Source organism: Microtus oregoni, unplaced genomic scaffold, assembly GCF_018167655.1.
Source record: "Microtus oregoni isolate MIOR12 unplaced genomic scaffold, Mior012 000035F_ref0000213, whole genome shotgun sequence".
Taxonomy (NCBI): Eukaryota; Metazoa; Chordata; class Mammalia; order Rodentia; family Cricetidae; genus Microtus; species Microtus oregoni.
The window spans coordinates 19,987,161-20,015,047 of record NW_024543094.1 but is presented as its reverse complement, the minus strand read 5'-3'; the positions used below and the strand labels follow the sequence as shown (position 1 = coordinate 20,015,047).

Genomic DNA, 27,887 nt, shown 5'->3' with positions numbered 1-27,887 from the left:
ATGTGTATATGTACACCGCATGTGTGCCTGGTGCCCTGGCGGTCAGAAGGGTCATTGGATCCACTAGAACTGGAGTTATGGACAGTTGTAAGCTGCTGTGTGGGTGAGGAGAAGCTAACTTGGGTCCTCTGCAAGAGCAGCAAGTGCTCAATTGTATCCCCCCAGCCCACGTTTGCATTCTGATGGCTGTGATCAGATTTCTCACTGGGTCATACTTACACTGGCAGTTGCAGGTGCCTTCTCCAGACTTACTAGCTATGATATAAACTCTGTAACCACGGACTGACTTCTTAAGTTCATTTACCCAGAAACCCTAGCTTTAAGAACTAGGAAAAACTCATTAGATTCTCATCCAGACATTTATTTCAAGAGCAGACAAGCATAGGCGAGTTCCATGGTGCAGTGCTTGGGCAGAAAGAGATGGTGGGATGCATCCCATTTTATGCCGCTTGCCTGCCTTTTTGATGATTCTCAATCTTCAAGTTTTTGTTTTACTTTATATGTAACTTCCTGGTCTGTAAAATAAATGAGTTATACGAAAGATTTCCAAGGTCCTTTTTAAGTAGAGTTCCTATAAATATGTCATTTTGAAACATTTTTCTTTGCTAAAAAAAAGGATTAAACAGTAAATTACATCAAAGCTTGTTGTTATTCTACGTATTAATATTTTGCAAATATTATTCCCTTGAATTCTACCAGATGTATTAAACAAAGGTATGCTGTATCACAGCTTGCCAACAGAAAGTGGTAATCATATTTCCCAATCATTGAGTTATAAATGAGCTCTGCTGTGGCCTTTCTTCACTGGATATAAATTTAAATTAGCTTTGTTTAATTTGAGAGCTCACTGTGGGCGCTTTTCAACCCTTCCTTCCAGACAGAGATGCCAAGGTAGCAAAACACAGCAGAGGCAGGCAAAGGATACGTTGTTTCCTCCAGACTCTGTTGGTGTCAGGTCTTTGAGAATCACTGTGATGAAACAATGTTGTCTAAACCTCACATTTCCCACCAGGTTGGGGGAATGAAAGGGGCATTATAAGCATGGAGGTGTGTTCCTGAGCTCCATTTACGTTTCAGAAACATTACCTTTTCTATGAAAGAGTGTGCCTTGACTGGTCTTAAAGTCTCCAAGTCAGTAATTCTATGGTTCAGAAGTTTTTGTTCAATTCTCAGTAGTAAGCCTATAGAATTAACTCAACATGGCTGGGGATCAGTGTTATACATGTCTAAGACTCTTCATACTGGCCACCAGCTTAAATAATAGCCCCATACAGTAGCAGTCAGCTCTGAGTGGTAGGTGGTCTTTGGGACCAACTTTATCATACTTGCCTGCTGACCTTGTACAGCTCACTACATAACTAGTTCCTGCAGCAATCTCAAATATATAATGCGGAGAACATTCTTTTATCATTAAATTCATGATTGCTTACAATGCTGAGTCTCAGTAAAGCCTTAATTTTAGGGTATGTTAGTGTGTGAAGTATACTAAATCATTGCTACCAAATAAAATCTGAAATGAGCTTCTGGACACTGATTTGAGACCTATGACATTTAGGAAAGAAATCCTTCTTATGGCTGGGAGGTGGCTTAGTGACTTAGCAGGTAAGAGCACTTACTGCTCAAACATGAGGACTTGAGTTTTTATTCTAGCACCCGCATAAAAAGCTGAGCATGGCTACATGTGCCTATAACCTCATTGCTGTAGGAGGCAGAGTCAAGTGAATGGCTGGAGTTTGCTGGCCACCAGCCTAGCCCCAGAGTCAACTCCTTTATTTAAATAAGGAATAAGGCTGAGAGCAGTCGAGCAGGGTACCTGCTGTCCTCCACTGGCCTGTGTGTGGTTGCACACAGGCACCTATACCTGCACATACACAAAGCCCATAGTACAGATACAAAAGTGAAAATTAATAAAAAGGAAACCCCTCTTTTACTACTTACACCAGAGCCAAGTTTTTCATACATAGTCTTAGATGAGTGGTGTCCGTCTTTGCATCGTGTGTGTCAACAGTGAATGAGAGACATGAGCTCTGCTCTTGTTGAGTTTGCAGTCTAGATGAACAAGAGACATTGTTCCTGGGGGGAAACCCCTCTGACACAGGAACCCTGGGAGGCCTTATCTGAAGGGCAAGATCGACAATGTATCTCCTGTAGTCCCTTTGAGAAAGCCAAGCCACCTCCTCACTCCCTCTTAAGAATAGCTTTTGGGGCTCCCTCCAGACCAGTGTGTATGAGGTGTGTGACTAAGGGGTGGTCAAAAGTAACTTTTCTATGGCAAATTTTAGGAGAAACTTTGATTGTCTCATAGAGTGTCAAGTGCGGCATTTGTCCCCACTAGCACAGTATTGAGACTAAGAGATAGAACTAATAGTCTTCATCTTGAACGTAGGGAAGGCATTTGCCAAAGTTGGTGTTTCTCTCTGCCTTACCTCCCAGATGTGGAACGGATGTTAAATTTACTGTAGAGCCTCTCTTTACTTTTTAAGAATCAGAATGCTCCTGTATCTTTCATTCTTTTTCTTTACTGTTTCAAAGTAACTTGAAGTTCATGAGTATCTTCTCATTCCTGTTTTTAATTTTACTATGTAACTATGTATCCACACATGGTATTTACTATTTTTAACAAACTGATGGAAACAGATGCATACTTTTGCCACTAGGTTTTATTTCATAAGTCCTGTTTTTAAAATTATATGTTCACAATATTGTTACAATATAGAATATAGAATAATAATGTTACTCTAGATTGTTCATTTCAACTTCAGCCACAGCACAAGAAGCCCTTCCTTTCTACAGTCTTTGAGACTGTGAGGTTGTCTCCCGCCCTCCTCCCCTGCAATGTCCTTGGTCATCTTTTGTCTCCTGGAATTTATAGCTGAGTTTTCCTAAAGGACACACTGGGTAGTGGAATGGCTAACAGGGAACAAGGTTGCCAGCCTCACTGGGCATTATCAAATGGCTCTCACAAGCAGCGTATAAGAAATCCTGCTTGCCCTCGCTTTTACCAATATCTAGTGTTGCCAGACTTTAATTTTCACCCATCATCGGAAGTTCAGCTGACACTTGAGAGGAAGAGTCCCTGATCCCTAAGGCGTGGAGCAGCAGTCCCCTTTCTCATTGCTGCCTTTTCTCCTGTGAATTTCTGTGGTTTTCCTGTTTTATCAGGTCACTGTTCTCTCACTGTCTTATCTGATTCTTTTGTAAGCCACATGTGTTACAGACACTGCCACTCTAGGATCGGTTGCTGGGAGTCTGCTTTCAGCCTGTCTGTGACTTTTTTGTAGACAGTTTCTGTCCGGTCTAGCTGCTTTCAAGATGTCTCTGCTGTTGATGTTGTTTAGTTTCTTTACTCCAGGTTTAGGTATATATTTGTTTTTATTATTAATCTGCTTGATAGTTATGCTTCTTGAAACCCAGAGTTTATGATTCATCAAATATGGATGTTTTAATTTGTTTTTTATTTCCTTTGTTCTCTCATTTCCCTTCTTCTGAAACATCTGTTTTTGTTGGACCTTTTTGTTCTTTTCTGTATCTTAATTTGTCTGTTGTCTATCTCTTCAATGCCATGTTACAATCAGTGCTTGCCTGCTCTGTGCTGTCTCATTATTAATTTTTGATTAACCTTATCTTTGATTTTTTAAGTTTATATTTATTTATTAGAGAGAGAAAGTGTGCGTGAGAGAGACAGAGACAGAGGACAGTTTGTGAAGTTGATTCTCTTTTGTTCCAGAGATCAGACTCAGGACATCAGGCTTGTACAGGAAGCCCTTAACTGACTGGTCCATCTTGTTGGCCCCATTCTGAATTTTTTTTTTAAAGATTTATTTATTTATTTATTATGTATACAACATTCCTGCAATGTATGTTTGTATGCCAGAAGAGGGCACCAGATCTCATTATAGATGGTTGTGAGCCACCATGTGGTTGCTGGGAATTGAACTCAGGACCTCTGGAAGAGCAATCAGTGCTCTTAACCTCTGAGCCATCTCTCCAGCCCCCCCCCCCCATTCTGAATTCTTTTTTAATTTTAACTACTTCATCTTTTTTTTTAAAGACTTTATTTATTATGTATAGTTTTCTGATTGCATGTACACCTGCAGGCCAGAAGAGGGCACCAGATCTCATTACAGATGGTTGTGAGCCATCATATAGTTGCTGGGAATTGATCTCAGGACCTTTGGAAGAACAGTCAGTGCTCTTAACCTCTGAGCCATCTCTCCAGCCCCCTACTTCATCTTTTTAATTTAAGTTATATTTTATTATTTTCATAATTGGCCTGTGTGTGTGTGTGTGTGTATACCGACGCATGTGTGCAGATCAGAGGACAACCTACAGAAGTCGGAGACTCTCTTTCCACCATAAGGAGTCTAACTCAGGTTATCAGGCCTGTCAGCAAGCTCCTTTACTGTCTGGCCAGGCCTTGCTCTTTTCTTGCTGAATGAAGTCCTTCCTTCAACATCTTAAACAAATTTCCTTACTATTCCTTGTCTTAAGTTAGTGAGAGTCTAATTCTGATTTCTTGCATCTGGCTTCAGCCAAATTGTTTCCTGTATGCTTCATTGTTTAAGAACAATTTATGTGTAGTGGGTGCTTCCCCTCCCTCTCTCCCCTTTCTCTGTGACACGGATTGCAAAAGTTCTTTTCAAAGTGACTCTTCTCTTCCCTTCTCTTCCTTTTGTCTGGACCCAGGGATACCAACAGCCATGCTTATACACATCCATAATGTCAGTATAACCTCAAACCCCAGACTTCTTCAAGGTGTAATCCAAGCATTTAAAATTTACAAAAGAAAATTCTCTCTTCAAAGGCTAGCTGGAGCTCACCTTTTACTTCCCACCCTGTGTTGTTGGTTGATCACTACTGTCTTCACAGCTTCATGCAGAGGCTGGTTTCTTGCTCTTGCTCCCAGGACCTAGTTTTCTTCTCCCTCATCAGTGTGAAACCTGAGCTTCCATGGTTATTGAGACTGCAGCCACCTGGGAGAGCTTCAGGGTGTGTCTTCACCTCTGTGCATAACTGTTCCCAGTGTCTGAAATATCCGTCCATGCATGCATGCATGCATGCATGCATCCATCCATCCATCCATCTATCCATCCACCCATCCATCCATCTATCCATCCATCCACCCACCCATCCATCCATCCATCCACCCATCCATCCATCCATCCATCCATCCACTCATCCAAACTTTTCCACACATTTGTTTTATTCTTTGTCAATTTCATACATGTATATAATGTATCTTGATCATGTCCAACCCCAATCCCCTCTCCTACCTTCATCCCACCCCCACCCTATCCCACACGGTGCCTGCATGCTCATGGGTGTCAGGTCATCTACTGAAGCTTTGGCAACCTACGCTACTCCATCAGTCATCTACTGACAGTAGCTCCTCAGCTAGAGGTGGGGCCTCACAAGCCTCCCCCCCCACCCCGCATCCGTGATGGAATGTTTACTGGCTAGATCTTACGCAGGTAACCAAAGCTGTTTTGGGCTCACAAGTGGATTGGTCATGTCATGTCCAAAGGACAGCATTTCCTAGCACTTTTCATGCCCCAGCTTTCCTGTGGTTCTGCTTGAACCTTTGCAGGGTTGGATATATATGTCCCATCTCAGGCTGAGCACTCAGCTGTCACTTACTGTTGCACTATGGTCAGTTATTCATCTCTACATTGACTGCTTTTGTCTTTCTTGAGCACCTACTTTTCCCCTAAGGAAAAGCTTAGCCATCATACAAAAGCTTTCCCCAGATGCTTGCCCTATAGCCTGAGCATAGGAAGATGCCCCCTTCTCTGACCTTATGCAGGTTTTGTTGTATTAGTTTGATCTCTGCTGTGTTATTTCGTTTTTGTTGGACACTGAGTCTCACTCTGTAGTTCAGCCTGGCTTTGAACTTTCACTCCCTCTGCCTAACTCTTAGAGTGCTAGGATTAGGCATGCACCACCATGGCCGGCCCTCTACTGTTCTTGACCTCTTATTTGCCTCAATCTTCCACTTCACTGCAGACTCTTTGAGAACAAGAGGCCATTTATTCATTAGCACCCAGTATATCCTGATACATTGTGGGTATTGGATAATTATTTCCTGAATGAGCCCATGGTGTCAAGATGCGAGATAAAAAGCATCACCCTGTTTGTGCACAGGGTCAGACAGCATCATTCACTTTTTAATGGCATTAACGAGCAACAAACAGGTGAGAGAAACTGTAGCTAAAGCAGTCACAAAGGGACTTTTAACTAGAATTTACCTATTGAAGATGAAATTCTATTCTCTCCATTACAATCGCAGACGAGACCTTAGAACAAGGCCGAAAGATGCCATTGCACTGGTGTGAAAACAGCTGATATGATATGATACTTCTAAAGCAGTCACATCTCGAAAGCTCTTTAGTGTCTCATGCTGTGCTTCTAAGATGTGTGAGTGCACAGAGACCAGTGATGAGAAAGATAGTTGGGGCATCTGGCAGTCCGGTGGCATTAGAGAATGTGCTCTGACGTAAGTGGTGGTACATGAAGACTCAGGCTTTCCTCCAGCCTATGGGAAACAGTCTTCACGGAGGCACTTGGTTTGGAGTGGGGACAAGCCACCTAGGCCTGGCCTGCAAGCTTGCATCGTGTATCCTGTATTCCCTGCACCTCTATAACTTTGCTTCTCTCTGCACATCTCTTTTCTTCTTTTTCTCTTTGTCAGCTGGGTTCTTCCTCTTGCCGCCCCCATCCCCACCCCAGCTCTGGTTTTCTGTCTGATATAGCAGGGCTTTTCCGCTCTGCATGCCGTGATTTCATTATCCTTAACCACTATTGTGAGGGTCCAGCTCTCACCCTCTGAGACAGTGTTGGGCTTTTGCTTTCCTGGACATTTCAGCACATCATCAGGTCTCAGAGTTCAAAACTCCATACACCTGCCCCCCCCCCCCATAGGGCAGTTTCCATGCGTGCTTATTCTCATTTACTCAACTGGTCATCAACATTCATCTTCAACATGGAAATATCACTTAATCATTGCTCTATTCCTGTTTAGGATCTGACCATTTTTCTCTTACAGTACCTCTGTACTCACCTACAAAATCAAAGATTAAAAACCTAATAACTTCTATGGGGAACAATCCTTTCTGGCTGTGACATCTCAAATCAGTCATTTAACTTGCCCAGACATGGATCTTGTCATCTATAATTAAGATCATGATACCCACCTTACTGGCTATTGTGAAGAGTAAATGAGCTACATAAACTGCTTAGCACGTGGGATGCTAAAGTAATAGTTTAAAGAGAACAGAGAAGGATGTGAGAAGGATATAGGGGTCTTGAACATCAATGCCCAAGAGTCACTCTGCTTTTGAACACCCTTCTCTACAAGTGGTCCCCAGTTGGGATCCTACTACAGAGGCTGTGGTCCCTAACCCCTCCAAAGGCTTAGGGAATTTGGCATCTAATAAAGACCCACTTTCCACATCTCCTCCATGCAAACCTTAGTTCCCACTGGAGTTATAACTGAGTCATTGTAGCTGAAAGTGTGTTGTCATTGCTGGCTAGGATTCTTAAATAAGCCACAGAGAGATTGAATCTCAACAAATCCCCCACTCCTTAGGGTGTCTGCATGGCACAGTGGCGTCCTTTCAAAGACCATGCTCTGTTCTTCCAGTACAGAAAAGATCCAGGAAAGAAGCGCCTTGAACCTGGTTTGGGGGGCATGGCCAGTCTGCCCTGTTGGTGTGTCAGACGCGCTCATTGTACCAAGTACCGAGCTCATTGACGATTATATTAAAAGCTGCATTCCTGGGGAAGGATCTGCTCAGCCACCGCAAGCTTATTCATTATTTATAAACAATTAAAGGGCATGGTTCAAATGAATGCAAGCATCTGGGAAAGTCATTATTCATGTACAGATCTACTCAAGCATTTGTCATTCCCCTGGTGACTTAACATACTCTCTGTGCCTTGGGACCTCAAATTATATTAAGCAAAGTAGATGCTTAAACTCTTTTATTTAGTTTAATCGTTGGTCTCATTCCACTTGTTCAGATTATTTGGGCTCGTCTAAAATTAGCCCTCCTGTCTTCTCGATGCATTAAAATAGGAAGGAGGGAAATTTCTTTTTAGAACCTATTGCATTCTGAGGATGAATGCAAATTATCCTACTATGATTCTTAATGACCCGCTATTAACGTAGTAGGAAACCCAGCGCACTAATGCAATGCCACTTTTCACATCATTACTCCTAATGGAACTGTTACCAGGATAATAGCTTGACCTTTAGCTATAGATTCTGATAGCAAAATATATTCTGCTTACTCTATACCTCTGTTCACACAGCATATCAGCTGTTTTCACACCAATGCAATGGCATCTTTCGGCCTTGTTCTAAGGTCTCGTCTGCGATTGTAATGGAGAGAATAGAATTTCATCTTCAATAGGTAAATTCTAGTTAAAAGTCCCTTTGAAGTTTGGATGTAATCCCTGAATCAGAATGTCAATAATGTGCCTGGTGGAAGTATTTGTTTGTGTAGGCATTTTTTTGAGAAGCCTGCGCTGTGCCTTCAAAGGTCTTAGTCACGGGCCCAGGGGATGGTGGTTTTTTTTTTTTTTCTGTTGAAAGCAGAAAAGTTTTAACTGAAAGAAGAAAAATATATAAGCAGAAGCTTCTACCTTTTGAAGTGAGTGAAGGGATGCTGCGCTCAAGGGTGGATTGTAAAGGTCTGAACTGCAGCCCCTCTCGGCATGAGAGCGAGTACTCTTCAGCCCTCCCTGTGGTTCTTCTAAACGTCGCTGCTGGCACACGTGGAGCCGCTCGGGCATTGGCATAGCCTGGGACTACTTTGTTATTTTGGAACTACAACTTGCTAAATTGTGATAATTTGAGCACAAGCATTTCACAATCTAAGAAAAGAGGTTGCTATGGAAATTAATTGTATACATAGCATTATAAGTGGAAAGATGTTTACCTCATAAGAGTCTATTCAGTCATTTTTGTAGTATGCTTTTTCATATAAGTGAATAGAACACTAGATACAAATACATTGTTCTTTAAATTTTCTTTATTAAAACAAACTTCAAACACCTTTTGACAGTTTGCAGTCAGTGAATGTTATTGTGAGCATTTGGTGTGATAAAATCTTTTTTATTTAAATGTTTGACTGATTAAGACTCCCTGCTCATTCAGATAAACCATTTTCTAATTAGTCTGTATTTAGAGCTCCTATTGTTTGCTAACATTAGAAACTAGACTAGAAACTCCAATGATTCGTTCACCACATGTTTCTTGAGTTTCTTCACTGTACTGGGTGCTTTGAGGGAGACAAAGAAATGTAGGACCTGGCCAGGTGGTGGTGGCACACACCTTTAATCCCAGAACTCAGGAAGCAGAGGCAGGTGGATCTCTGTGAGTTCGAGACCAGTCTGGTCTACAAGAGCTAGTGCGCCAGGACAGGCTCCAAAGCTACAAGAGAAACCCTGTCTCGAAAAACCAAAAAAGAAAGAAAGAAAGAAAGAAAGAAAGAAAGAGAAAGGAAGGAGGGAAGGAAGGAAAGAAATGAAGGACCTGGTGCAGGAAGTTGAGAACCCCTCTGTGCCCAGGAATGTGACCTGTTTCCTCCGCTGCTGCTGCTCTCCTTTGCCCTACAGAACCCACAGCAGGTCTCCTGGTGCATGCTGCCCTGCTCCTTGGTTCTGCTTCCTGACCATCTTCTCGCTCCCCGCTCATGAAGACTGCCGTGGACCTTTCCATTGAGGCTCTTAGGAGATCTGTACGTCTCCCTCCAACAACTTGCTGTTGTCCAGTGTGACTCGCTCCCCTGTGCACATGAAAATCTACCTGATCCCTGGCCACATGGTATCAGGACCTCAGCAGTCCTACCTACCTTCTTCTGCTGCTTGCTAGCCCACCTCACTCGACATCCTTCCACACTGCTCCGCTGTTTTATATCCCAGCATCCCAGCCCCCCTCTCTGGTGTCATTTTCCTAACATCTTCAAGTGCTTTAAGTCTCCGTTCTGCTGCTGAAACTGTTCCTCTAATCCTAACCCCAGGCCATCCCTTCAACCTGATACCCCTAGTAGACTGCACCCCTTGCGCTGCTTAGCACCTTACCACTTGTCCTCAGTTGTCAACTATTCCAAACTTCCCCGCACTCTCCCTCTCCATGGCACCTCAGCACTGAACTCGAGGAGTCCCTGGAGCCTAGAGCCTTGCATCTGGAGCCGCCTCTTATCAACACATCTTTTCCTCTGGTTTTCCTTCTTGTTTGAAGGTAGCCCCTCTGCCTCAGTTCTCTATCCCATCACCCCTCATTCCTCCGAATACTTGAATCGTCCCCTCCTTTGTCCCATGTCCTGTTTTCACTACCATGCTGCCTTCCTTTCCTCCCTGACTCTCTGAGCCCAGGCGTTTCAAGAGGGATGTTGGTGGCTACTCCCTCGATGGCTCTCAGCAGACACTTGCCAAGCCACTGACTCCCTAATGCTCTGGAGCCACCTGGCTGTTCTTCCTGAGCCCCTTAGCTGTGCAGCCCTCTGGCCTTCTGTGTGGGCTTCTCTGCCTTCATCCTCTATCCCTAAGCCCTGCATTCTCCACCACTGTGCTCATCCAGGTGCCCTCCCCTCTGTATGTTCTCTCAGCAGTTTTTCTGCTCATATACAGCGGCTCTTCGTGTTCAGTGAGTTCAGCATTCACAGATTTAAACAATCAGGGATTGAACATATGCGAGGGAAAAAAAAACCAACATGTCATACACACACACACACACGCATACACAGCACCTTTGATGTTGGCAGCATAGCCCACTGGTAAAGTATATGCTTTAAACATGTAGGCTTTTGCCAGGCAGTGGTGGTGCACACCTTTAATCCCAGCCTTGGGGAGGCAGAGGAGGATGGATCTCTGAGTTCAGGGTCAGCCTGGTTTTCAGAGAGAGAGCTGTGTAGACTTTTTCTTGTGGTTATCCCTAAATAACACAACAATACAAGTTACTTAGTATTGACATTGTATTAGTTTTCATCGAGTAATCTAAATTGATTTGAAGTGTATGATGATGGCATAGGTGATGCATCATTCATGAGATTATCTCAGGGAACTAATCACTAGAGACTCAGAGGCAGCAGTGTCCCAGCCTTTTTCCCTATACCATTCTGTCTAGCCTTCTTCTGGCCACATCATGTGGGTGCCCCACAAGTGTCCACCCAAAGTCTGTGGTGTTTCGCCTTTACCTCTCCTTCCTTTCTGTGGCGACTGTATCATCTGTTTCCCACAGAGTGTCAGTCGTCTGCCCTGGACGCTTGGTTACCTGGGACAAGTATTAGTTTCCGAAAGGGAATCCCTCTCCTTGTGGCCTGCAGATCCACCCATGACAGTCATCTTTCCTGCACAACTGGACTGCTTGCATCTGAGTCCACACACAGGGCTTTTTCCCTCTTTCTGCTATTTCCTTAGGACTCGATTTTAGAAGTAACATTACTGATCAGGAGTGTAACCATTTTATGAATCTCATTATATTTTATTCTTATTTCCCATGAAAAAAATTCCCAGTTTTATATGAATAGTAAAGTTTGACTGGACCAGGTCACCACAATTTTGCTACTACCTTGTTTTTCTAACTCAGGATAGGTATACAATGTGAACTTTTCAGTTCTTTGATTTTCATATTAGTTAAACATTTTCCCTAGTATTTTATACTTCAAATACACTATTGATCTATGGGGCTATTGAACTTGCTCTTTTATTTGAGTGAATTCTTTCAAGATATTGAACATTCTCAGGCATATATAATGTGGCCAGGTTTTGTGGCTCTTTTAAAATGTTTGTTTTTCATTGAATGGGAATTTCAATTTTGTATAGTTAAATCTGTCAATATTTTCCTGTGTCTTTTCTCTTTGAAAGAGACCTTTAGCACACTGAAATTAGCAACATTTTAAATATCACGAAGGCAGTGTGCTGGGATGGCTTACTGACCTCACAGGCAGCCAGTGAAAAGGCGGGTGGGTTGGTGCTCAGGAACAGAGCCAGGCAGAATTGTGAACTCACACCTCACATGTGGTCACACCCTGTGGCTTTCCTGGGCCCCGTGTCCCACCTCTCTTTCATCCTGCGCTGTGACTCTCTATTGTATGTTAGCACTTAGTAGGGTCTTTGCTCACATTTGCTGCAGTGTGCAGGGTGTTGATTCTTACCTAGACTGAGTCTTACAATTTCAGTAAGATGCACAGCAGAATTATTTACATTGAAAGCTGAGTTCTTTCTTTCTTTCTTTTTTTCTTTCTTTCTTTCTTCCTTTCTTTCAATTTTTTTCAAGACAGGGTTTCTCTGTATCTTTGGAGCCTGTCCTGTAACTAGCTCATGTAGGCCAGGCTAGCCTCAAACTCCCAGAGATCCGCCTGCCTCTGCCTCCGAAGTGCTGGGATTAAAGGCGTGTGCCGCCACCACTGGAGAGTGCTGAGTTCTTAAGGATCAGAGTGAGAACATCTCTGTAATGTCGCATTTGATTATGAATTGACAACACAGACGAAGTCATTTAACACATTTTCTCGATTCTGTTATGAGTGGACCTGGCAGAGCCCTATGAAACATTTTCCTTTCTGCCCGTCAGACACAAGCACACACAGAGCGGTCTCCCCACAACCTGCTCAGTGTTTCCAGCCAGTTTCATGTTGAAGCACAAACCGTCATTTGTAGCCAGCGCTCAGTTGCTTGCCGCCTTTACCCAAAGAGCACAGTGCCACTGCAGATATGCCCATGGGGCTGTCATTTGTAGAAGTTCACTTCAGGACTGAGAGGAGGCTTGTGGTTGAGCACATGCTTGCCATGTGCGTGTTCCTAGGTTAGATTCCCAGCACCAGAAAAGGAACAACAAAAGACATAGATGTGTGTTTTCTCTGTGGGCCACCTTCCTGCTTTGTTCTACATCCGTTTGTTGTTGTTAAGGTATGTAGTACAATCTCATGTTTTCTTTCAGTCTTTACAGAGAAGTACTGTACTGCGAACCATGTGGATAAACTTCCTGGCCCAAGAGACTGGGTACAGATTCTACAGGATCAAATCAAACTGGCCAGAAGAAGGTTAAAAAGAGGCTCAGGTATGAATACGCTGTAGAAGTCATCGTGAAAGTGCTTTGTTGAGCTCTCTGCCGTTTGAAGCGTAGTGCCTTCTCTCTAGGGCATTGCGGTAGCCTTTGTCTCTGGAAGGACATTTTCTATGGAATGTGCTCCGGTTTTGAAAGTTGTCTTAAGATTGAATAGTAGAAATTATGTCATCCATTTGCTTTTAATAGTACAAGAGGAAAGGATTGCTACTCACACCTGTAGTCTGTGTGTCTCACGTGTAGGTAGTCTTCTGTGGTTCGCTTTTATCTGACTATTGATTTCTGTTTGTTTATACCTGCATGAGTTTTTTAAAGGCCTAATTGCTCAAAGTCTAAAGGGGGCAGGAGCAGCAGGCTGGTGCACGCCTTTCATTCCAGCACTTGAGATAGAGACAGATCTCAGTGAGTTTAAGGCTAGCCTGGTCTACAAAGTAGGTTCCAGGACAACCTGTTCTACATAGTGAGTTCCAGGACAGCCAGGGTGACATGGAGAGACCCTGTTTCAAAAATCCAAAAAAAGCAAAAGTCATCCGGTCAGAAACAACACATCAAGTTGGAAGGAATTTAAGGTGTGTGTATGTGTTTCTGTGTATGCGTGCGTGCATGTGGGCGTGTTTAAAACTTGAGAGTTGGCTTGGCAGTTATTTTTCTAGGCAAAGATAATACCAGTTAAATTGTGACTATATAGATTTGGTCATCAAAGTCTCAGCCTCCAGAATCTACCATCTTGCCAGTTAGAAATCCCTTTGGGGTCAATTTTCTCCTATCATTCAAGAATAGTTATCTCTACTAGATCACAAATCTCTAGGTCTTATTTCTAAATTTCATGTAAATTAGTATATCTGTTATAAAAAAACAATATGGAGATTCCTCAAAAACAATAAAAAATAGGGCCTCAGGGAGATAGCTCTGTTGGTAATGCATTTACCTTGAAAGCACTAGAATCCATGTAAGAAAATAAATAAATATAAAGCATATTCTTGTAATCTCAGCGCTGTATCTGTAGGGCAGGCTGGGAAGCCATCTTAGCACACTTGATGAGTTCCAAGCCAGTGAGAGACTGGTTTTTTTCTAGTCAAAATATGAAATCCTGAAGAATACTGCCATTTTCTCTCTGGAGGTACCAATATTTATGCCGTTCCCTCCAGACCCACGGGGCAGCAGTGTCCCTGGACTCTGTCCTCAGGACTCCTCATGTCGCTGTATGGCCACCCTCTGACAATCCCCCTAATTCTGCTCTATCGGCACCTCTCTCATTCCCTTCTCCATTCCGGCTGTTATACTTCCTCCCTGGTCTCCTTTCTTCTCTCATCAACCCCCCAAGATTCAGTCTCATATCCCGCAAACTACCTGGAAAATAGGAGATTAACTTCTACTAACGTGACTTTCACTCGCTCGAGTACTTCAGGGTCCTCTGCTCCTTCCCTAAGTTATATCACAGAAGCCCCCTCTGCTGTATGACCCACTCCTGGAAGGGTTAAGGTAGGAATAAAAATGAAAGAGCAAACTCAGAGTTGAAAGATCCATGTGGCCCATTAGGCTTACCCAGTATTGGTCCTGACTGAGAGCAGTGATGTGTCAACTCAGTGGTTTAGGCAAGGCAGGTTTCAAGCCTTAGACCTGAGTGGTTCCTGTGCCAGGTTGGCTTGTGTTTCCTAGATGCTGCCTTGAATGGCTCAGCTGATGGATATGTAAGAACTTCCATCCATATACTTGGTCATCTGAAAGGAGAAGTTGTTGGCCCAAAATACAAAGACTCCAGATAGAATTGAAAGAGATATAAACACGTCATGAGGAAGAGATATAAATCTAGCATCAACAAGCTAAAGCAAAGACAGAGGTGCGATGACCCATGAGTCAGCCCCCTTACTACTTCTCCCAGATGTGCACCGGGGCCAGGCAGGCCAACAGATACCCACACATGTGGCTGCCGCCTTCCTATTTCCTTGGCACCTGTGGATCTGACAGGAAACTGTGAGAATTGTGTCAGTCCTTGAGGTCTTAAGGAGAAGGAACTGTGTGGACCCAGACTAGTGATGCTCCTAGTTATAACGCTACAGGAACAGCCAGGAAAAGGACAGGGCTTCCGTGTACCAGGGCCTGCTCCTCTGGAGGAAAGAGAGTCCTGTAGGACCTAAACTTTTAAGTTTCTAAGAGACTCTTTCAAGGTAGGAGTCATAGAAAGTCAGGCTACTGGAGGAGATCTTCATAATGGAAAAGAGAGACACAACCTTGCAAGGCCACAAGACGAAAATAGTTTAAATATCACTCTTCTAAGCTTCCACCATGTTACCTGCGCAGGCTTTGCCATGACTGCCACAGACTGCATGGCAAAGGCAGTGGTTCATGGTTTGACGAGATGTAGATCATCAGCCACTCTGATGGCAGGAACACGGAACTGGGACTCCTCATCTCAGATCTCTGCGAAACCAGGCCCAGGCTCTAGCCCATCGCTACCGCCAGTCACCTACTTCTCCAGCAAGGCTCCTAAAGATTCCACAGTCTCTCAAAAGCCCTACCTGCGAGGATCAAGTATTCAGACACAGGAGGCCAGTCCAGGGCAGGGGGCGGCAGACCTTAATCCTTCTGTTGATGTTGAGTCTAGGGTCAAGGGTCCTGGTCTCTCTTAACCTTTTCCCTCTTCACTCCAGCACACACACATTTGCACACAGAAGGGATGTGCCTCTGCCTTCCCCTCCATCCTTACTCCAAACTGAGCAGTGACTATTTCTTAAGCATCCCAGCATTTATGTTGACAGTTTGCATCCCAAATGTTCACACCCACACCTCTTTCTCCAGAAAGAGACACCCACTGTTGTGTGCTCCCTAAGTCCCCCTTTCCTGGGGAAGCCCTTCACTGCTTAGCCCAGGAGACTGACGTGACAGCAGACATTAGGGTGTGACTTTTGATCAGCAGGTTTGAGCACATTCTCCACTGGACAACTGTAATGTGTTGAGTAGGCTGTTGTAACCACCAAGAAGGAGGGTGCCCTAAGAAAGAACATACAGGTCAAGCTAGAGCAAAAGGATGGCACCCAGCCATGGCAGACAGAGTTTTCTCTGTGTGTGAAACACTGGTACACTGCCTTCTCAGTAGCTCAAAGCTGAGACTCCAGCAAACAGAAATGAGAGCCACTTGCCTTTCCTGAATGAGGCCAGGATCTATAATGTCACAGGCTCTGGGGCTTTTCATCTTGATTATTTTCCATCAAAATGATAATGCAGTGTGTTAAAGGTATTCCACCACCACCTCCACAGTCTTGTTTATCATCTTTGGCTCCTTTCCTAGAACTGGGTCCAGACTCTGACTGGACACAGATAATCAGCTCACCACTTCGGGAAACCTGCCCTGACTGCAGGAGAAAGCGGTGTTCCACACATTGGAAAGGTCGTTATGCAAATCCAAACAAATTCATTTGGGGCTCTCATCACATGTAATAATTTTTTTCTATAACTAGAATTCCGTTCCTGGTGTGGATTTTTATCATTTTTATTAGATTACTTCTTCAGAACTGAAATCACAATTTATTGTTTGCGTTAGATCCAGAAGTAAAGCTGTCACTGCTACTAAATTTTTATTGGACTTGCTCAGTGTTTTCCAAATTTTACAACTTGATCATCGCCAGAGAAGAGAGGCTGAGAGCTTGTTGTTACTGACAGGTGTTATAATTAACATCCAGACGTTCTTCACCATGACACTTGCCCTACACATGCAGCCAGCATATACGAACTTAGATAGTTTACGTGTATTTGGGTTATATGTTCTGACAAAATACATAGTTTACATATGTCAGAATATATAACCTAAATATACATAAACTATGTTTGTTCTATCCTGACAGAAGCACATGACCATGTAGGTCCACATATAAAAAGTATGTGTTGAGCTGGAGAGATGGCTCAGTGGTTAAGAGCACTGGCTGCTCTTCCAAAGGTCCTGAGTTCAGTTCCCAGCAACTACATCATGGCTCACAAAAAATATGGGTAGGAGCTGCAAAGATGACTCAGCAATTAAGACCATCGCTGTTTTCCCAGAGCACCAGCACCTACCTAGTTGCTCACAACAGGCCATAACTCCAATTCTAGGAGATCCAGTCCCCTCTTCTGACCTTCACAGGCCCCAGTAAGGGTAGCTGAGTTACAAAGGGAAGGGTCGCCTCAGACCCAAACTAGTTTTTGTTAACACTAAATGAGAAGCAGACATGTATAAGGTAGAAGAAATTACTAAAATATAAAATGAACTAGAATTTGAAGATTTTTAAAAATTAGCGTATAAGATCACATGGGATATATGTGTATTATTAATAGCAAGAGCTTGAGAGTCCAGACTCAAAACCCGTTCTTATCTTGGCACTGTGACTTACTAGCCATAATTTCATTTCTCCAGCTCTGATTCCTAGTGTATTAAACCAAGCATAGCATCAGACATACCCAGAAGACCTTCTATCAGTCAGATGACAAATTGCACGCAAAGTGCTCAATAAAAAGTATTTAGTGAGTGGTGGTGGCCATTTATTATTACTGAAGAATTTTAGCCCTGGTAATAAGACAATTGCGATGTAAACCATCTGCCTTTCAGATTCATTGAAACCAGTCAGAAGGAAATGCTGACTTTTAAATATAAAAGCCGTGCATTCGCTGTTTTTTAATATATAAAGTTCTTTTCAAAGCCATAAGAACCAAGCTAAGGAAATAGATCCGTAGGGAAAGCATTTGCCACACACGCAGGAAACGGGGTTCGGTGTACTGGTGTGCATCTGCAACCCCAACACTCGGATGCTGGTAGAGACGGGCAGATCCCCGGGCTCACAGACTGGCCAGGCTAGCTGAAACTGCAGGTTCAGTTGGAGGAATATCCCAGAAGATAATGTAGAGAATGATAGATGAAGACCCCTGACAAGGACCTGCTACCTCCGTGTGTGCATACACGTACGTGGGCGTGTGCAAGGGCATGTATGCACATGTGTGCACGTACACAGAGTCCAACCAGAGCACCTAATGCCTTTGATCTAGAGAATTTTAGTACATCTTACAGGTTTCCTGTAAATCACCTTCCCCGACTCTGTCCTGCCATTTATCTTTTTGTCGTGCTATTAACGCTTATCAACATCATTTATAATAGCCTCTATTCCAATCAGAATTGGCTGGGACTTTTCCATCTCTTCTGTTTTCTTTCTGGGCTGAGTCACATGGGCCAGCAGACACTGATGCCAGATCTACCCACCTAAGGACAGGATATTCAAGGCTAAACTAGAGGCAGAAAGCTTGGAACATTTCTGATTGTGTCTGTCCCTGGTCGTGTTTAAAGCACCAACGGTGAAAATGAGAATATAGCATTGTGCTGGCTTTTCCACCATCTCCACACTGCAAGGTGGAGCAAAAGGCTAGCAAGGCATACAAGTGCAGGCAGCAGAAACTGCAGGGTGGGGAAAGGATGCCACCAGGGTTATCCCAGTAGCCATATGTGAATGTTTCCTCTGTCCCTAGCATGTTAGGGGGGGCTCACTCCCTTGAGTTACCAGGAGACTTATGAACAGCCTCTCTTTACATTTAGTAGGTGTGTGTATGTCTGTGTCTGAAGGACCAGGCTTTGCAGAACCATTAAGGAGTCTGAAACACATCAGAAGAGTAAGGTTTGCATTTAAAATCACAAAAGAGAGAAATCTTTTGAAAAAAAAAAAAGTATGTATTTTCTGTCCGTGGTTTCCTTCCTGACTAAATGGATCCGGGAGTTAGACTGGCAGCTCCAGAGCCAGGCCTCTCCAAAGGAAAGTTCATTCTAAGGATTTCCACTACGAGTGGCTCAAGGTGCGGATGGGGCAGGGTGTGAGAAGTACAGTTCTACAGCCAGAAGTGACTCATGTGCATCAGGGTGTGGCAGAGCAGTCTATCCCACTGCTGGGAGAGATTTAAGCTCATGAAAATAAGACAAAATGAAATCACCTTTGATTGACAAAATGAGGTCAAGAGAATTTTCAAGTTTTAATACAGGAAGGTTGACTTCCTGTCATAATCATCCAAACGAAATCGTGTTTAAATAATGATGCTAAACCTGAAATGTGAACCAAGTGAAGGGAACGGGGAAAGAAAGATGAAAGCCACTGTGTACACTGGAGTCTCTTTAATTGTATTCCTGTATCCAGCAAAATGAATGTGCTCCCCACAACTAATGAGATTTGTGTTTTATGTTTGTAACCAGCAGAGGCAGCTGACGGTGATGAAAAACTGGACGGCATTTCTCTACCACCTACAGGTAAGACACATTTACATTTCATCACCCGCTGCAAGGAAACATTTGCATTGAAAATGCTTTCACCATTAGGGATGCAGGTGCTTGAGCAAGCTGCTTCTGTAATAGACCCGGGCCCTCACACTCCCCGGTTTCTTGGGGGGCCTAGGTTCAGAGCTGTTTTTGCATTGGCTATGAAAAGAAACATTTTCTCTCACACCCTATTTCATATTCATAAAAATCTCAGAAGTGCAAATCCTTAGAAGTTAGAATCGCAACATGCTGCTTCACTGAGCCTTTAGACATTAAAAGACACTTTTCACATAAACGACATTTAGCTTTAACCCAGGATTGTCAACTTTGTGTGACCAAATTCAGGCCCGTCTTGTCTTACTCCATCAAAAGGCCTTTGAGAGGCATGTGCCAGCACTCTTAGTGATCGTATGTTTTTAAGTGTGATTGAATAAGCCAGCCCACCAGTGTGAAACACACTCCTGGTGTCAGATCAGCAAATGAGGTGGAACACTGAAGTATCCTCTCCACAACTGTGTTCAGCTGTGGGCTTGATTGTAACCTCATCACAAGACTCGGTGTCATGCCTCTGATCCTGACCTCTGCCTGTGTATGAGCTCACACCCGAGAGGAGAGGAACAGGTGGCTGCTCAGTGAGCCATATGTCAAACAACTTACCCCTCACTTGGTCTCAGGACTCCCTCCCTATTGGCTGCTCTTCAGAGATTCTCTGAAGATTCCATCCATAAAATCCAGACAGTCCAAAGAAACCTTGAACTACGAAAGCTCAAATCAGTGGGGCTTTGGGTTTTTTTGTTTCATTTTGTTTCTTGTTTTTTCCCTGATCTGGGGCAGTGAGACTTGAATTAAATTGAGAAAATATGAATGGAGTATGCAGTATGTTTTCAGAAGCTCTTGGTAGAGTCCCTACTGGTCACATGGACTAGGTAACACATATCTCAGTGTGGTCATCAAAGAGAAGCTCCTAGGTAAACTTAGAGCCATGTAAATTATACCTTGCTTCTCTGCCTTGAGCAGCCAAGTAACAGATGAATGGACAAATGAAGGAAATGAGCCACAGTAGTACACAAGACATCTGCATATATCCAGTTCTTGTCATCTATAGTCGTTATGTTGTCTGTGCTTCCATACTTGTGACTCTAGAGAGCTGAATGTGGGCTCTCTAGTGTTTGTTACCATCCTCTGAATAGCAGGACAACTCATAATGACAATACCTTTACCATCTTTGACCCATTCCCAGCAGATGAAGGAAATACTAATCAGAATGATGGCATATGGTCTTGGGGAAGTCATACTTTTCTAGTTGACCCCTGGGCATCTGCGGCAGCTGTCTTCTGCTTCATGTCGTCTTTGGACTTTTGCTGTGCTATTTGAAGGCTGTGCCTCTTGCAGATGCACCTTTACATTTAACTGTCTAAAGACTTAGCAGAGCCATTTCAAGGGAAACAGCTGCCCAGGGATGCTAGAAGAGTTTTCCAGGACTGACAAACTGCAAAGGAATCTGAACATGAAAAGAACTTGGGAACTCATCTCGACCTATCCCTCCTTTGTATCCATCCCTTGTATTTTCCAGGGGAAAAAGCCTGAAACCCAAAAAACATTAAATGACATTCCCAAGATATCACAGCTGGTGATGGCATGGCTGGCCCAGCCCCCTCAGTCTCAGTCATTACAGCATAGGGCTTTCTTATACCTGAGCCAAAGACAGCTTTTCTCTGTTTCTAAAGATCCTAAGAGACGATGGACGTGCAGCCCCCTTAGGATTCCATTTCAGCGGGCTCTCTTCACATTTACCATGTTTGGCATCAGTCTACCCAAAGTTCACTCCGGTTTAAACTCATTTCTTCAATTCCTTTCTTAAATTCTGCCTGCTTTGGGGTAATAAAGAAGAAAGTAGACTATTGCTAGCTGCAGACACAAACTTGTCAACAGCATGGTCTATCAATTTTAAAGTATTTCATTTTGGAAAAGGGGGAAAGAGGTCAGAGATTGGTTCTCAATTTTTGATTATCAAATAATCTTGATAGCACGCTTCATGGTTGCCTTCTAAAGTAAAATCCCCAACCTGACCGGCTCTTTGATTGCCGTGTTGTTGCACATCACCCTTCCACATTGCTCTGACCCGGCCATGTAAAGCAGTGAACCCCAAGTCTTGTGCACATAGTTGCAGTGACTCAGCCTCACTCAGCAGAATTGTGCAAAGAGCATGATTCGAACCACATCTCCAGCTCCTCATTTGTCTGAACTGACAAAAGTTGATCCTTTGTAAAGATTCATTGGTGCTTTTATTACTTTAAATGTCTTTTTGTTCCTTTAAATTTTGCATCAGGGAGAAACGAGGGAAGATCCCTGTGCTGCTGTGAACCTGAAAAAATCAGGGTAGATTGCAGACAGTCAGATGGCATTTGTTTAAGCCTCAAAACGGGTCTCATGTAGCCTAGGCTGGCCTCTGGCTTTGGCAACATCCTCTTGCCCCACCTCCTGAGTTTTGGAAACATAGGCGTGGACCACCAGACCCTGCTGAGGTATGCAGCCTGTTCAGTGAGGCGTGTGAGCCGCAGTCAGCACCATCCCTGGTCTGCTGCACAGGTCCGGCCCTCGGACAGGGGTGAGGGACAGAGCAGCTCTTGCACACTATGGCATAGATGTGGAGGGAGCGTTCGATCAGGAACTGTTCTCAGAATCTGGGAACAGTTCACATTTAAAGAAAAAATGTGTACAATCAAATCAAAGTAATTCCTTTGCAGTTTGAAGATGGAGCCTCTGGAGTTAATAGTGTTTTCAGGTAAATCATATTTAGCTGTTTTTCTATTGCTGGACAATACATCACTAATGGTAATATATATATACACATGGGCTTTCTCATTTTAAGAAAATCACCAAAAATTCCTAATTCTTGGAATTATTCATTTAGCAAGACTAAGGCTGATGCTTAGTGACTTAAAGAACAGCACAGGTGTATACCCCACCCACAAACCCTTCAGTTGACTTTGTCCTTACCTGACCCTGGCCATGTGATAAAATGTACAGCTGTGCTCTGGAGAAACAGCCTCCCTCATTGTCTTGTCTCTGTTGTAGGTAATATATTTGTCACCAGGAGAGAGACCGCGGAGGACCCGGATCCAGGCTCCATTGCCTAGACCTGCATTTTAGCATACTCTTTTTCCATTTCCTCAAAGGTTCACAGAGCAGTTGAGGTTCCTGCAGTGTGGGTGTTCTGTGGTGGCTTGTCCTGTCTGAATCATTTCTTTGTAACATGTGGTATCACAACTCCAATTTGGCATCATATTTTCTTCAAAGAAATCATGCTTAGAGTTGTTACCATTCAAAAGTCCAGTGTGTGTGACCCGTCATAAAGAAGCAGTTCCCTTCCTGGTTTTATTCATTCATAATCTCTGTGTGAATACACAGTCTTCTTAAACGTATTTATTTTATTGTAAATTGCTTAGCTGCATGCAGAGGAGACCTCTCTCTAGGACTGACGGAAGTTACAAAGTAGCAGCGCTAACAGCGCTAACTAACCCTTCAGCCTAGAGAAGGGGAGGTAGTTCTGGGAGATGGGGTGGCTCTGGCCTGGTCTGTGAAGTCACTTATGATGTCAGTCATGGTGACCAGAAACAGTCGTTCCGAACTGGAGTACAAATGATGTATGGATTCTTAGGAAATAAAGCACTTTTACCTAATTTATGGTGATGCCGTAACAAAAAACTTAACTCAGCACAACCAGACATCTGCTTAGGAGCCATCAAGCTTTTAAATATGGTTTAAACCGAGTAGCTTCGACCCTGCTTTTATGTTCCTCCTATAGTTTATCTGGTCCCTCATACACTTGCCTTTTACTTTATGTAAAACTAAATATGAGAAAAATCTGGGTTTATTTTAAAGAAATCTTTGCAGTACGGATATTGGCTTTACCTCCACGTGTTTCACTAATGAAATAATGCATTGAAATCAACATGTTTAGAGAACCTTGCGGCAAACCTTATTTATCATGTAAAGCAAATTAATTGCCTTGAATCTTGGGCACTTGACACAGAAGGCCAAAAATTGCCATAAAAAAGAAAGTAACAGTAGATGTACCAAACCCCAGGGATTAAAAACTGCCATGACAATAGCTTAGCCTTTTGCCTAGTGTTCCTGTCAACCAACAGTTAGAGCCAACAGTTAGTGCTGCTGGGACTGCCTCACCCTCTGCTCTGCCTGAGAGAACTGAGAAGTAGGTAAGAGGTTGCCTGGGAGCGGGTTTTCCTTCATGGCCAGCTGGACATAGAACCTGGACATCCAGTGTACCATGTCACTTCCTACTGAACGTGTAGTGCTAAGGACAGGAGGGCTAGGGCAGTATTCCCCCCCCCCTCCCCGACCAGCTGCTCAGTGACGCGATCTGTGATATCCCTGGAATGTGACGACATGTGCTCTTAGGTGTTGCTCCTGGAGTCGTCTAGCAACTAGACGGCAACATCTCACATGTGAACCTTTTCTGTCTCTTCCTTTGGAGACTACGGATGGCTTGGAAATTATCCCCATCGACCCTTTCAGTTGCCGTTTCTGTTGCCAGCCAGCCCTGATCCTTTTGTTTTACTGAGTGTTCTGATGAGCTGCAGATAAGCTAGGGCTTTCGTTTAATTGCAGCAGGTCCTGAAAAAAAAGTCTTCTGCCTCCTAGAATGAAATCCTCCTCAAGGGAACAGAAAGGCTGAATTAGTGCCCTTCTCTCTATTAAATGGTGATGGATTTGTTTTTAGTCCAGGGGGACCATATACTTACACTGTAGGCCTATTCAGTACGCACTATAAACCTTCCAAAAATGCTTCCTTCCAAGCCTCGGCAGCTTGGAGTCTTCAATACTGGAGGAGGGTGGGAATCTTTCAGCTCGCAGACAGGCGCCGTGGATTCCCAAAGTGGAAAGGCAGATCAGAACTGCAACAGTGAAATCATATTTTGTAAGTTTAAGTTGTATTTGTGTTAACTTACTGTGACTACTGTTCGGCTTTGTTCAGAAACCCTTTTTATAGGCTTTCTTAGCAAAAAAAAAAAAAAAAAAGTCCATATCTATGGATGTGTCTCAATCTTGTGTACATATGTTTTATTAATATGTAAATATTCAGATTTTTAAATTACTATGTTCTTTTTAAAAAGAATTCAATGTAAAGCTAGTTGTGAAAATGGTGTGTAACACTGTGTTGTGATATCAACTCCCAAGACACCCTTTATGTCCATTCTGGAAAAATACAATAAATTACTTTAATTGAATGCATACGTGTCTTGCTTGCATCCCAGCCTTCTGTGTTCATGAAGTCTGTGCTGTTCATTAATTAAAGGGTATTTATGAATATTTTGATGATTTTTCTCAGGAGTTCTGCCTCTGTGGAAAATTATGTTTACAAATAAAGCAGAGGGATTTCCAGCAGAGAGTCTGGTAGACGCTGGAGTCGCATCTCTGTCTGGCAGTGGATCAATGGCTACAGCAGGTCCCACAGAAACACTCGGGCATTAAGTGCTGAGATGCTCGAAGCCTAATTTTAAATGAATTAGGTAGCCTTATAATCTTTACTTAAAAGGTTAAGCCCTGCTTCTATGGAAACAACACACCAGAAGGCCAAATCAATCTTTTCTGATGTAAAGTGGCCTCTGAGGCCTACGGTGCTGTTTTCTCCTTTCAGCACAGTGGGGCGCTGTGCCTCACTTGGTGCTGGCCCCCTGTGTTCCCAAGTGCATATTCAATCCCCTGCTCAGAGTTTGTGACACTCCCAGGCTGGAGTCTGCCTTCACTGGGGATTTACTTCAGGATCTGCTCCAACGTAAGGGGTTTGAGCTTTTAGGACTGTAGTGGCACCCTTGTGGCGCAAGGAGTAGCCGTTGCTTAAGAATGCTGCCGGACCAGACAAAAAGGAGGCAGCAGAAGGAGCTGTTTGCAAAAGGACATCTGCAGTCAACATAAATCTTCACACTCTTTTTTTTCCTATTTGAAGCCGGGAGCCTGCCACAAGGCATCCCATCCTGCCATACACCCTCTCCTTTGTGAGCTCCTTGCATCCCTAAAAATGTTTGTTGAAGGATCCATATGACGCCTTAGTGCCCAGGGCCACTGGGATGCACTGCTCTCCCAGGCTGGCAAGGCCTGGTGTTCTAGCAGGGGGCCTCCAGTGGCCTTTCTTATCTGATGTGACCAGGGAGTGTCCACAGTAAGAGGATCCACCAGAGAGGGAAGCCCAACAAGGGCTTCAGTTGTCTTCCTCCCATGTCCCAGCCTTAGCAAGTTGATTGACTGGTTCCGGGAGCTTATTGGCCGGCTGCACCTGCATTCCACTCCACCATGTGACCAACACAACTAGGTCAGCCCCTGTGATGGCTTCCAGCTAACCAGGTTGAGGTGCACCAAACTGTACCTGTCTCCTTCCCTCTCAGGACATTAAGACATCAGTTCAGCCACTGGGACAGTTTATATAAAGGCCCTGGTTACTACCTTACACTGATCCATTTGAGTGAAATAGGAATCAGTCCACTGTGGGGAGAGCTATGGAGAGAGAAAAGAAACACAAAGCAAACCCAGCCACATGCAGACACAAGAGGGGAAACAAAAAGTGGTGAGCTTGGCTTGGAGGATGGAGGGGGTGCTGGCTGGGCTTGGAGGATGGAGGGAGTGCTGGCTGGGCTTGAAGGGTGGAGGGGGTGCTGGCTGGGCTTGGAGGATGGAGGGGGTGCTCCTGGGCTTGGAGGATGGAGGGAGTGCTGGCTGGTCTTGGAGGATGGAGGGGGTGCTGGCTGGGCTTGGAGGATGGAGGGGGTGCTCCTGGGCTTGGAGGATGGAGAGGGTGCTGGCTGGGCTTGGAGGATGGAGAGAGGTGCTCCTGGGCTTGGAGGATGGAGAGAGGTGCTCCTGGACTTGGAGGATGGAGAGAGGTGCTCCTGGGCTTGGAGGATGGAGAGAGGTGCTCCTAGGCTTGGAGGATGGAGGGGGTGCTGGCTGGGCTTGGAAGATGGAGAGAGGTGCTCCTGGGCTTGGAGGATGGAGGGGGTGCTGGCAGGGCTTGGAGGATGGAGGGGGTGGTGGCTGAGGTGTCTTTTGTACAAACCACAGGTTGCAGTGGTTCAGAGGACAGTGAGTATGGTCTAGATTCTAGACAAATGGACTTGGTGTGTTATCTAAAAGGGGGCAGGGGGCTGGGAGGGGATGGGAAAGTAGGGACAAATCTGAGGGGGTGGGTGAATATAGTCAAACAACACTGTACAAAATTCTCAGAATTAATAAAAGGTAGTTTTTAAAGATGTCCTTATTCAGTACTCACTCAAACCACGTTACCAGATGGGACATACAGCAGATCCCTGTGGGGAACAGCTACATTCCAGGCCTGTTTGTCTTCGTAAACAGTTTTACCAGAAAGGACGAACTTTACACCTGCAAGCTTTGTCCCAAAGTAGAAGCAATTACAATCTGTAGCACCATTCATTTCTCTCAGCTCATCTCGTAGCTAATCGTGTCAAGGGCTATCTACTCACAAGTAGCCACCAAGCTCCACCTAATCAGATTTTACCCAGGGTGCTTAACGCTCTCTGCAATCATTCGTGTGCACATGGTTATTAAAGTTCTGCTGGAATCTGGGCCATGTGATGTCAGGGAGCTCAGCTTTAGGACCATTAAGATGTCTGGCCCTCTGAAAACATCTGTAGTCAACTTTCCCAGGAAGAGGGACCTGGCTAAGAACCTCCCTTGCAACCCTGTCATCGTGCCCGCAGCAGACTGTGTCTCCTGGTGCATTGCTCATCTTTCCCTTGCTTTGACAAAATGCTTGCGATAAATCAACTTGGAAGTTATTTTGGCTCACGGTTTCAGATGCTTAACAGATGATCCCACATTGTTGTGGCTTGTATTGATGCAAAGAATCATGGGAGAGAATGTAGCAGAGCATGGCTGCTCACCTCCTAGTAGCCAGGAAGCAGGAAGGGGAGGGGGGGACTTTTAGAAGGCATCCATACTCTCAGTGACCTTCTTCTACCTAGGCCCTGCCTCTGACCAACCCATCCATCTGTAAACTCATCAGTGGAGATATAGACAGCTCTCAGTGACCCCCACCTCTGAAAACTGCCCTGAGGTCCAAGCTTAGATTCTAGATCCCAGCCCTACCCCAGTACCACCCATTATGAAAGCAGCTCCCCTCTCATCAAACCAAGTGTTGAACCTTTAATCAGAGAACCAAGAGGAACCAGACCACTGGCGACACGCTGTGCTGGCCCCTGTGCAGGAAGGCCGGGCAGGCAGAGACTGACCTAGCACTACATTGTCCATCCTTTCTCTTTTTTCTTCTTTTTTTGGGGGTTTCTTGAAACAGGGTTTCCCTGGAACTCACTCTGTAGACCAGGCTGGCCTCGAACTCACTGACATCTGCCTGCCTCTGCCTCCCGAGTGCTAGGATCAAAGGTGTGTGCCACCACTGCCCAGCCTGTCCATCTTTTTTCATCCTGTAGTTTAGATCACGTGGGCTACTGTCACCCACCTACTGCTTTCATAAACAGTGGCAAAACTGTGACAATTGGTGGCCAAAAAGACACTGGCCATGTT

General features: G+C 44.3%; 1 protein-coding gene across 2 annotated transcripts in view; it reads left to right on the top strand.

The window, feature by feature from the left end:
- Bend7 (BEN domain containing 7) overlaps positions 1 to 24,524 on the top strand; it is an 81,942-nt gene extending 57,418 nt beyond the window's left edge. For both annotated transcript variants that reach the window (XM_041630899.1, XM_041630898.1), the window contains 3 exons: positions 12,941 to 13,060; positions 19,266 to 19,319; positions 22,407 to 24,524. In XM_041630899.1, the coding sequence (XP_041486833.1) occupies positions 12,941 to 13,060; positions 19,266 to 19,319; positions 22,407 to 22,468 (236 nt within the window). In that variant the 3' untranslated portion in view covers positions 22,469 to 24,524. The remainder of the gene's footprint in view (positions 1 to 12,940; positions 13,061 to 19,265; positions 19,320 to 22,406) is intronic.
- The last annotated feature ends 3,363 nt before the right edge of the window (positions 24,525 to 27,887 follow it).